General features: G+C 50.7%; 1 protein-coding gene across 1 annotated transcript; it reads left to right on the top strand.

Moving 5' to 3' along the window:
- Positions 1-3151: 3151 nt before the first annotated feature.
- Positions 3152-6416, top strand: RASSF10 (Ras association domain family member 10). The gene has a single exon (XM_038139708.1). The coding sequence runs from the start codon at positions 3368-3370 to the stop codon at positions 4697-4699; it is 1332 nt and encodes a 443-aa protein (XP_037995636.1). The 5' UTR covers positions 3152-3367; the 3' UTR covers positions 4700-6416.
- The last annotated feature ends 5883 nt before the right edge of the window (positions 6417-12299 follow it).

Raw genomic sequence — 12299 nt, 5'->3', positions numbered from 1 at the left:
CTCAAAAATCTCCCTTTGGGGCTTAGGCAGCTCTTAAGAGTATCATCAACTTTGAATTTTTGCAATTTATAAAACAAACCAAAACCATACAGGCCATGAAGGAAATTCTGGATAGCGTTCTGCCAAGGAAGTTTGTGCTTCAGAAAAAGAGCATGGTGTCAGCTGTGCAGTGAGAAGGCAGTACAGAAACAGCCTCTGCTTTACAGGAGACCACAGTTACTACTTTTTAAATTTTAATTATGTGATATGCTTGTTGCAGAAGCTGTAGAAGACCTCATGCATCGCTGCTCTGTGGGGAAGGGAGTGGAGAGGGGAGCAGCCGTCCTTCTCTCCAATGTGATATTCCAGTGATGCTGTTGAGTGCTGCTGGTTTGCAGGCACAGTCGGCTGGAGGAGATTTGCCTCCACCAGGGAGGAGACGTTTGAAGGATCCCGTGTGCCACCTTCTCCCATTGCTTCACCAGAGGGAAATACTGTCTGCTGAGCTTGCACTTTGTTTCTGTCACCTTCTGTAGCTGCTGAACTAATATATTCCTCCTCACCTCCCTTTCTAACGGAGGAGAGGATGGGGTTCAGTGCCTAATGGTGCCAGAGTGAAGGAACCTGATTTGCTTCATGATGCTGCCCCTGCCTTGCTGTACAGCCTTAGGCAGGGCTCTCGATTCCTTCATGCCAGAGCATTCTTGTATTTAAAATTAGATAAGAGCGCCACCTTCCTCTGCAGGATGCTTTAAGGTCCTGGGAGGAAAGGCAAAATGTTGCCTGCCTTCGGTTGCCTTTTGGGATTCAGCACAGCAGGGCCCAAACTTTGCTTCAGATACAGCACTATAAACTTTTGAAGCTTTGCCAGCAGTTTCCTGAGTTTGCAGACAGATTAAACCCAAATTCCTGAGGGTCAAACCTGAGATGCAGCAACGTGAATTTTGAATGCCATCTTTTTAACCATGGACTACACACACACACACACACACACACACACACCCCTAATAGGTATATCCTACCAAAGTCAAGTGTTTATCTTCTTAATCTTGATTGTACTGTACTGCTTCCAACCAAACTGCCAACATCTTCATCCTCTCTCTGGCAATGCTGCCTTGGGGGCTTCACTGGGGAGGCAGAGCCAGCTTTCCATCCACAGAGATGCGGTCATGGAAAGGTGGAATGATCATCTTGCAACTTCATTGCACAAAGCCAGGCTTGGATACCGGATAGATACAGGCAGTCAGACGAGTTGGAGCAGCTTGACCTGTGGGGAGCATAAGATGCCTCTTCACATCGCAACCTGCTCTTCCTGTACTGTTCTTTGCCAAAAGAAAATAGGTACAAAGACATTCTCATAGGAAACACATGTAAAACAAGATCAAAACTAAATGGGAAAGGCAAGGAACCACCTGTAAAGGAGTTGGACAGTTTCTCACTGCCTCATGAATCCCTTTGCTGCACCTGATTCTTCAGAAGACAAAAAGGAATGCTCTGTTCTTCCAGCTTTCTGCCAGCCTGATGAAAGCAACAAGGCTTCTTCTCCTACTCTCCTGAAGGGTTTTTTTTTCAAATTTTGAACCTCCCAGAGTCAAAGCTGAATCACAGTGTCCTGTTTCACATCCCTTTCCTGCCCAACACCCTATTATTCTGGGGCAGTGTGAGCTGTCAGGGGTGACCCAGAGTCCTGACCACCCTCTTTGCTAAGGTCATTTTGCTCTCTTACAGGACCACCACCGCTGGACTCTAATTCCTCTGACCCAGAGGCGATGATGCTCTGGGGCATAACCAACCCACTGAACACAACACCTGCACACCTTGGGTACCCTGCCATCAGCAAACACAAAGCACAGCGATCCAGCACTTCTGACACATCCTGAGAGCAAAACATCTTGCCCTTGGAGCTGGCAGTGCCAGGCTTTGCCGTGGGACAGGAATATGCAGCTTTAAGGCAAAGTGGCTGTGGTCAGGAAGCAAATCCAGCCTGCTGCCATCACCCCTATCTCACGTGCCCTCATTGCAACACGCAGTGGCCAGCTGGGTTTGGGATCCTTTGACCTGCAGCAGTACAGGAAAGGGACGCTGGCAGCAGGAGCGTGGTCCCTGTGATCTTCAGCTGCAGGAATGCTGGCGGTCAGTGGTCCCTCAGCCCACTTCCTCGGGGACAGGAGGCTGCACGTCACACACCACCACCGCAATTAGCTGAATTACATAGCCAGAGCAGGGGCAGGATTTCTTCCCCAGGACTGGTCCTTGCGTGGAAATGCAGAAGCTCGCACAGCCACTGCCCACACCGAGCCTGTTACTTTAGGGGAAAAGAGGACATTGGGCTACATGATTGCTCCCTCGCTGTTTGGCGTGCCCCAGCTCCGCTCTTTCTAACAGCAGAATGACAGGAGTTAGGCTGCAATGCCATGACTCCGTTCTGTTCCACTGACTGGAACACAAACCTTATCCAGGCAAAAACCTTCTCCACGCGGCACACCGATTTTATTGGCTCTAAAACTCCCTCGGAAGGTACAGATCAGCCTTCAGGTTTGAGAGAGTTTTCTTTCTTTGCCCATTATAGTACTTTTTTAATCACTTAGAAAAGCCTAGGTCCGTGAACCCTGTGATGCAATCAGTGAAAATCAGTGCCATAACCCTGCGTTTTATTACTATTTTTCACATCTTCTAATTTCAATCGGCACTCCGAGACCGATCCCGTTCCCATCAAAGTACACCACAGCAAGCTCCCATTAAAATCTGGCTCAGCTAGTATTTTAATAACACTTAGACATTCCCGTCCTTTGCATATTTCATCTGCAAAGCGCTTCACAAACATGAATTTCCTAATTACAGGCGGATGATTTACTAAAACTGGAAATTCCTCACTAGTTCTGGCTTTCCCTTTGAAGCTCCAGGATTCGCTCTTGTCCCTCGGCACTTCGGAAGGTCCCCGACGCCGCTCGCTCGCTCGTTCGCGGCACAGGCAGGGCACGGAGGAGGAGGACACGCAGGCGACGGCCACCTGCCCCGCAGTGTCCGCGCTGCGGATCTCTGCGCGGGCCGCGGGGCGTGAGCCGCGGGGCGCCCACGGGGGCACAGCGAGTCCCGCGGGGGCGCGGGCAGCGGCGGCACCGCGCGGCTCCCGGCGCCCCGGGCCGGCCCCCCCGCCCCCGGCGGCCCCGCCGCACCGGGCAGGAAGGGGTGGAGCGGCCGGCGGAGCGCACGGGCGGGGTGCCGCGGGCGGGGAGGGGACGGCAAGGCATCCCGGCCGCGCCGAAGCCGGGCGGACGGGACGGGACGGGACGGGCAGCGCCGCGCCTCCGCGGAGCGCTGCCCATGGAGCGGCTGCCCGACCGGCGCTGAGCCCGCGGCCCCGGCCGCCCGCCCGCAGCCGCCCCCGATGGAGCCCGAGGAGCGGAAGATCTCGGTGTGGATCTGCCAGGAGGAGAAGCTGATCTCCGGGCTCTCCCGGCGGACCACCTGCTCGGACGTGGTGCGGGTGCTGCTGGAGGACAGCCACCACCGGCGGCAGCGCCCGGCGCCGCCCGAGCCCGCCGGCGGGATGCTGTCGGGGCCGCCGCACTCCTACTGCATCGTGGAGAAGTGGCGCGGCTTCGAGAGGATCCTGCCCAACAAGACGAAGATCCTGCGGCTCTGGGTGGCGTGGGGGGACGAGCAGGAGAACGTGCGCTTCGTGCTGGTGCGCAGCGAGGCTTCGCTGCCCAACGCCGGGCCGCGCAGCGCCGAGGCGCGGGTGGTGCTGAGCAGGGAGCGCCCCGGCCGCGGCCTGGGGGCGGCCCGAGCCAGCCTGGCGCTCACGCAGGAGCGGCAGCGGCGGGTGGTGCGGAAAGCCTTCCGCAAACTGGCCAAGATCAACAAGAAGCGGCAGCAGCCGCTGGCCCGGGAGGCCTCGTCGGCGGAGAGGATGGAGACGCTGGTGCACCTGGTGCTCTCGCAGGACCACACCATCCGACAGCAGATCCAGCGGCTCCGCGAGCTGGACCGCGAGATCGACAGGTACGAGGCCAAGATCCACCTGGACCGCATGAAGCGGCACGGCGTCAACTACGTGCAGGACACCTACCTGGTGGGCACGGGCGGCGGCGAGCCCGAGCCGGGCCGGGAGCCGGGCCAGCCCGCCGCCGGCCGCCCCGAGGAGGACTACGCCAGGAAGTGCGAGGAGGTGCTGCAGCTGCAGGAGCAGCGGGCGCAGCAGGAGGAGCTGCTGGAGCACCTGGCCGCCGAGATCCAGGAGGAGCTCAACGAGCGCTGGATGAAGCGGCGGCGGGAGGAGCTGGAGCTGGCAGCGGGGGCCGGGCTGGCCGACACGGACTGCGACACCACGGAGCTGAGCGGCGGCGAGGGCGAGCTGCACCTGGAGCACGAGCGGGTCAAGACCCAGCTGAGCACCAGCCTCTACATCGGCCTCAAGCTGAGCACGGACCTGGAGGCCGTCAAGACCGACCTGGACTGCACGCAGCGGGCGTGGGAGGACAAGGAGCGGGAGCTGCAGCGCCTGCTGGAGACGCTGGGCACCCTGGACGTGGCGGAGGCGCCGGCGGAGCCGCGCGGGGCGGCGGGCGGGGGGCGGCCGGCGGCGGGCGGGGGCGGCTGGCTGGAGCAGGCGCTGCGCAAGGACCGCGCCGACAACGACGAGGACTCGGACACGGGGCTGAGCTCCATGCACAGCCAGGACTCGGACTCGCTGCCCGTCTGCGAGTCCCTGGTGTAGCGCCCGGCCGCCCCAGCAGGCAGCCCGGGCGCAGGGCGGGCGGAGCGCGGTGCCGGGGCAGAGGGCGGCGGAGGACTGCGGGCAAGTGTGGGGCAGGCGAGGAACCTCCCGGCGCAGGAGGCAGTCACACAGAGGAAACATTTTAATTTGAGCTCTGGAGTTTGAACTTGTTCTGACTAGTCGTCCGCGGGCAGCCTTTAGGCTGGCTCGCCGGTACTTTTATCTAAGGAAGAGAAAACCCGCAGCGTGTTTGTGTTTCATTCACTGCTGGGATTGCTCGCTCCTTAAATCCTGCCGCTTGCTTCCCTCCGAAGCTTCTCTTGCCGGGCCTTTTAAGCCTCCGGCTGCCCACGATCTCCCAGGGAGTTAGTCCGGGGCTGCTCCGGGTAAGCTCTTCCCGAGCCAAGGGCCAGGACGCGCTCCCGAGCGGGGGTCAGCATCTCCCGAACGGGTTCCCGGCGTTGCAGAGTCAGACGGTGGCTTGCCGTGGGCTGTACCGGGCCCTACTGGCCGTCACAAATACACCCCGCTCCTTTACAGGCAAAAAGTCGCCACACCAAAGCTGCTGATCATTTAAACACTGCGGAGGGAAGGAGGCGTCGGTCCCGCTGACACTGGGATCTCCCAGGGCGCCAGCTTTTGGACGGTACTGCAGTTCCTTTTGGCAACGAAAAGGGGTGATAAATCACTCCCTTTTTTTTCTTTTTCTAAACAACAAACTAAATCAAGATATAGGTTAAGATGTATTAACTCTGCTCTGCGTAGTGCTTTTCCTTATGCATAGATAAGAGTGCTTTGTTTAAAGGCATACTAAGAAATCTGTTAGTATCTGTAGTCGTTTGACAGTCACGGAAGGCAATTAGCAGTGCCTGTATGTACGCAGCCTTCAACTACATTTTTTCACTAGGCTAGCTGATCTTTGGCTGAGCTTGGTTGTAGATAAACAAAGTACAGAATCAGGTTGAGCTACCGTTTTTAATAACATAGTTCATATCAGGCCAAGAGATGCAAGGATAAAAGCATGACTCAAGCCCTACCTGCACTACAGCTTAATCTTTTCAGTTATTCCAATAAAACAAAAAAGCAGCCATCAGCTGTAACATGCATTTCACTTAACTGCCAAATCTTCCTCTGCAGCTTAACTCTTGCCCAAAATATATGGTCTGCTCTTGCAATAAGAGACATCCAGGATTCTTGTATTCCGGAATAATTGCAGAAATACTTTGAGCAGTGAGAGACCAGAGAATGTTGAGTCAGGTCCCACTGATGGTGTGAACTTTTAAAAAGCTTCTGAGATTATTATTTATGTAAGATTATTTATAAAAGTTTTCATTTAACAATAAGAAATGGTATAAAAAAGGGGTACACCAATAGACCAGTTCTTTATTTTCATTGAAAACCTCGCAGCCTTCTCACCCAAAGACCGCATTCCACGCTTGCGGTGCTCTTGTTGGTAAGAATTCTGATGGACATCAGAAAATTAAGGTTCAGGAGCTGCTCAGATTGAAAGCAAGCAGAGAAATACTGTCTGTGGATTTGCAGAGGCTGTACAATTTTCTATATGCTATGACTCTTGATAAATGTTATTCCACTGAATGGGTCTCAGTTATAACAAACTGTGGTTTATTTTAAACACTGACTATATAATTGTTTTTCATATTTAGTCAACCTTGGAGGATATTTAAGAACCTATTTTTAGAGCTAATAAAACTCTTAATAAGGCTAAACAAGCGTTTCCAATTGAGTGTGATTTAAAAATCGTGCCAGGACTGAGATTCTGTGGTGTTACCTTGTGTGCAAAGCAAGTAGAAAGATACACCAAGGGGTGATGGCATCGTCCCTTCACTTTGTGATGGCACGAGGGGCTCCCTCAGGTACAAGTAGCAGTGCACTGTCCTCAGCTCTGGCCACTGCAGGGGCAGTGCAGTGGCATTTGGAAGCGTCAGACACGTCCAGAGTGAGGAACTGGGATTTTTGTGGAAGCAGAGCCGAAGAACAACTGGGGCAGGGGAGCCCCCCTGCTGTAAGGGCTGGGTGGATGTAAGGATGGGTGGTGCAAGGACCTGCTCACAGCAGGCACTGATGAGAGCCATAAACCTGAGCTGGCTTTGCGCAAGTTCTCCATTACCACACTGGGCAAATAAAAGTGAGCAGCTACAGAAATGAGCTGCGAGAGGCTGCGCATCACTGAGCTGCTGACAGAGGCATCAGGCGCCTGTGCAGCACGAGGTGAAGGCAGGCAGGGAATTCGAAGTTGTAAAGCAGAGTCTGCCCACTCATCCTCAGCTGGGAAAACCCATCAAATCAGGACAAACCCACTTTTGCTTCAGGCTGCTGAGGGCCGTGCTCGTGGGCACCTTGCCCTTGGCTTCTCCACAGCCCAAATGAGACGATGGCCCTGCAGAGCTGCTGGGCCCTGCCCCGTGAGGACAGGGCTGAGAACGCTGCAGGTGGCACTGCAGTCTCAGGGGTATGCTGGGAGCTAGAGTGAACTCTAAGGGGCATTTACTGGAGGTGAAATCTGGTAAATTTATTTGATGTTTAAACAATTACAAGTGCAAGAGGCTCACAGATTAACTCCAGCATCCTCACAAATCCCTATCACTCTCAAACCATTATTAAAACATTAGTATAGAAGAGGAAATCACTGTTTGCATTGGACCAGGCACTTCTCCCTTCCCTTTTTCTGGGCTTGTATATCCTCACTCAGATAATAGAGACAAGCCACAGGATGCTTGTCAGGGAATTTGGCTCTGGGGTTTTGCTGGGCACATGGCCAAGGGTTAGAAGAGCTGATTCAGAATCACAGGTAGAAGGGCAGAATTTTTATCTCCTTTGCAGTTCAGACAGAATGGGAGAGGGAGATAGCAGCAGAAAAAAGCCCTGACCTACACCATGACGGAAATCTACCTTCTGGCACCACCAAGAGAGATCCAACAAACACAGGCTTTGGGGGTATTGTAATACCCTTCTTTTCTATCTTTCAGAGTCGATTCCCACCTAATCTTTCCCTGTTCCTAAGACAGATACAGATAGCCGTGAATTAAATGAAAACCTAACAGCACTACAAACCGTGTATGGTATCAGGTTGCCCTATCTATTCAACAGCCTGCTTCTCAAAGGAATCATCGTGGACGGAGGCCACCAGGCTTTTCTCAGGCAATAGCTCCAGAAATCAAAACTTCTGTCCAGGAGATATAAATCACAGTACCATCAGGCCTTAGTTTCAGGCACCCTTTAAACAAGCATTACAAAGCACTCCTACACAGGTTCTGTGTGTTTGCTGCCCTTGGCCACGTTTTTTCTGACCCTACGTGGCACTTTCTGTTGTGCCTGTACAGGAGTTCATGGGACCAGGCACTGAAAAAAAAAAAAAGGAACTTTAATTTAGGCGAGGCTCTGATGAGGCTCAATGCGCAGTCACACAAATGTTTTTGGCAACGACAAGGTACAGTAAAAATGAGAAATTGAAGGCCCTTGGAAAGGTGGAACTGATCCTTTCAGCAATGGGCACTGTTTTATGCTGACTTGCACGCTGGCAAAAGCTTCCTTCAGGCTGTAAATATGCCCCACTCACAGTGTAAGTGAAGGTTTGGAAAGTGGAAAACTGAGGCTGGAGCTGAAACTTCTTTGACATCAACTACACTCACCTACATTAAACCCAAAATAAGCCAAACAGCACAGCTCTTAGCCTTGACCTTGTTTCAAAAACCCACTATCAAGCAATATCATCAGAATGAAAACTCTGTGTCGAATTTGATATATTTCTAGTTCTTAGCCTGTGTAAGAGAGCTGCCAGTTTGAATAAGCACTTTGTGGGAATATCATTTGATGCCTTCAAGAGGGGAGGAAAATACATTTACTGTAATGAACACCACTGACATGCGAAATGAATGACCTATTAATTATTGCCATAGATTCCAAACCAGCAAGCAGGCAGCCAGATCACAGTCTGGTTGTTTTATGGTGACAGATCCTTTTCCAAAGAACCTGTGGTCCAGGTTTCAGACAAGATACAGTCAAAGGAGGGAAGCAGGTAGGAGGGTGTGAGAAAAGGAAAACATGTCATCAAGCTTTATTATTAACTGCTTGCATGAAACATATGTTCCAGGTTTACTTTAAAAATAATCTGTGTTCCTGTGTCTGGAGACACGTGTGCAGAAACCGACCTCCCTCCCAAGTTCTACACAACTTCAGGATTTTTTTCTCCCCTCTTTAATTTTCACTGAGCTGGGAATGTAGCTTAATACATGAAAAGAGCAGCAGAGGCCTTGAAATAACAGGTCTGGTGAGCTGTGCTGGTTAGCGAGTTGAAATACAAGCCATTGTGGATTGTTGGGAGCAGTTGTCCTTTGAAGTCACTCGATATTATTGCCCCTGAGCTGGCACACAAAGTTTAGAGAAATGAGCATGGCGAAGTGCAGGTAGCCTACATGGATGTCACTCCTTTTCTATAAACTCTCATTGCTAAATGAACTTGGAAGCTGAACAGAAAGGAAAAAATTAATAAACTCAAAGCAAATCTTGGCTCTGTGTGCAAATTAGCCAGCTATCTTCAAGCAGAATTGTCAAACGGTATTTTGAGAAACACTGTTCACATAATTTACTACATCACTTGTGTAAACGCATGAGAGCAGAACCTTCCATGCAGGGTGGGTTGTCACACGCTGTCACATGCTGAATGACACACAGAGCTGGCCACTGATTCCTTACAGTGTTACAGCACTCATTCTGCTGGGGCATTACAGTGTACCCTCAAAATACGACTTCAGCAGGCTTTACACACTCCCTTCATATCAGCTTGTTTACACTTCAGGCTTTATTTGGAAAGTTTTATTACAATCCCCTTACCTCAGTTTCAAAAATTTTCCAGAAAGTCATTGATGTTCCATGAAAAGACAGTTTCCACTCCCAAAAACCTCTTTCCTCCTTCCTGCCAACCTGCTCCCCCCCTAATCATCAGCACCTGCTCTGAATTTCATGAATAGCTTTGTTCAAATTGCTGGGACTCCATGGGTTCAGAATTGGAACCCTACTTGGGAAAGCAAGAAAACAAGCAAGAAAGCAAGAAAGCAAGCAAGCAAGCAAGCAAGCAAGCAAGAAAGAAAGAAAGAAAGAAAGAGAGAGTCTTTCTGTGTCTTGGCAAAACCTCTGTATTTATGTAGTACCTGGCAAGCTCAGCAGTATTTTTGTAGTTGCCATATGGATTAAGGACACGCTTCCACCAGCTCTTTGGTGCTCGTCTTGCTCAACTTCCTTGTCCCCTCTCCCCCCACCTTTTTTTAAATCTCCTTTTAAGTTGTTTCCAAGCCACCTTAGGAATTTTCCCCTTCTCCTGCGTGGACGCGAGCACTTCTCGCAGAGGAAGGGAGCGCATCTCCTCAGGTGACATTGCAGGGTGGCATTGCTGCGGAGCATTGGGCTGGGAGGATACAGTTTCTATTGAAGAATGACTTGAGCAGGGAGGGGTGTCTGATTTCCCTGGCAGAGTCAGCTTTTGGTGCAGGTATTTGCTGTGAGACCGTGCAGCGCCTGGCAGAAGGAGGCCTCATCTGCTCTCGGCCTCCTGGCTACTGCTGTAATGAGAAATGGAACAGTGTCAGGCTTCCTCCTGTGCCTCAGCCCCCCAGCACTGCAGTGCGTGCTCTCCTGCCCTTCTCTGAGCGCTTACGAACAGCCTTTCCCACTTGTTAGCTGAGTGGAAGCACCGCAGAGTGATCTCAGAACACCATCCTGCTAAGGCAGTCTCGGGATTTTATAGAGTTGACTGGGGAAAAAGGAACAAAACAACAAAAAAACCTACACAAAAATCTGTGACTCATGGAAAGAGCACTTACATGTCTGAAACATACTATCATCAGCTTACTAGTGCTGCACTTCACGTGGCTTAATTAGGTGATTATTTAGTCTATTATCTCCAAAAGAACTTGTTTTCATCAGTCAAATTGTGCTCATGAGCAGGTCTATGGATAATGTGTTAAAAGCCTCTAGGAAAAATATTTAATCCTTGTTTCAATTTAATGTAATCCCCTTGTTTTAATCTCTTACAGTGTAGCTTTCTACATGTAATCAGGGTATTAGTTTATGCTTTTAATTATCAGTGTAGCCTTATATGGTTATTTTCTGCCTTCCACCGAATCTCCCCTTGACAGACATATCTTAAGAACAGATGAAAAGTGACTTTGGAAATTAAGAGAGACATGGATGACCTTCTGAAAACATTGGTGCTTATTCTTCCTACCACAAGCATAGAAGAAAATTATTTGCTTTTAACAACAGATGTCTGGTATTTCTGTTTCTCTTTCTTTCACACTGAAGGGTTTCTTTGTAATTCTATTACTGGTTTCCTTTTGGAGTGACCAATGACAGGAATCACGAGTCACCAGCAGGTTAAAACTTCAAACCAGTTTGCCATCTTTTTGTACAATTCTGTTCCTGCACATTTTCTGTGTCCCCTACTTTCTGTCCTTCATTTCAAAAGAGCATTACCCCGGCCAGGAAATAGAGCCAGGCACTCAAATGTTGCCGTCCTTCACAGGAAGCTGCAGCACAGAGAGCTTCAGGTGTCCTGTAACACACAGAATGCTCCATATAGCTGTGCCCATCCACAGGAATGAGCTGGCCAGAAATGCTTTTCCTCAGCTCAGACAGCGAAAGACAGGTTTGAAGTCACTGTATTGTAAATTGCTCACTCTTAGCCCCAGCAGGGGTGGCTAAGGCTCTTCCGCAGGTGATTCCAATGTGAAATAAAGTAACCTAATCATCTGAGTTTTTGGAATTAATTTTGACAGAGTCTCTGATTTCACGGTGCGGATTATCAGTAACAGCATCTCCTGCTCCCTACCTGTCAGGTGAACAGTTAGAAAAGAAAATGGCATTCTGGCTTAGATTGATTTATGAGCCAGTCAGTGCAGCAATGAGTGTGGGCCTTGCTGCTCCCTGTTCTGGTGGGGAATGAAAGCTTTCCTGCCTCTGCCCTGCCTAAGGGAAGAGGGGATGGACAGGGACAAGAGTGTGGAGAGTGGAACTGCGTCAGAAGAGAAGTGAACTGAGCCCAGATCTCACCAGCTGGAGAGGACTTTCCTGAAGGGAACCAACAGGAAAGGACAAAAAGCCCACAAGAAGCCTGGGCAATCAGAAAGCAGCAGGGAGCAGGAATGAGCTCCTACACAGCAGCAAAGAGCCTGTCATAGCCACCACACCTGGTGGTTATCGAGCTGCTCCACTGTCGCCATCCAGCTGGGAGGGACAGGAGATCCAGCCACAGCATCTTCACAGCATAGCAGCACTGCATATCAACAAAATAATGAACACTGCCGCCAGGTGAACAGGGGCAAAGAGACATCGGTGAAACTCCTGTGTTTCCCCTGAGGTTCTCTTCACCCAGCTGTAAAGGCCAGGGGCTACAGATTTTGCCACACACAAGTGGGCTGAGAATTTGAGGATGTCATTCTCTTCTTTTTTTTTTCTTTCAAGTTATACTTGGTAAATATGGAGGAATGAGTGTTTCCCTAGATGATACATAGTTTATATCATCAGTTTCTCTGCAATACACTCATTTCCTAGAGCTGCTGCTTTTATAACCTGGGATGTTGTGTTG

The sequence above is a fragment of the Motacilla alba genome, chromosome 5 (genome assembly GCF_015832195.1).
Source record: "Motacilla alba alba isolate MOTALB_02 chromosome 5, Motacilla_alba_V1.0_pri, whole genome shotgun sequence".
In the NCBI taxonomy this organism is placed as follows: Eukaryota; Metazoa; Chordata; class Aves; order Passeriformes; family Motacillidae; genus Motacilla; species Motacilla alba.
This window is presented reverse-complemented; position numbering and strand designations above follow the sequence as displayed.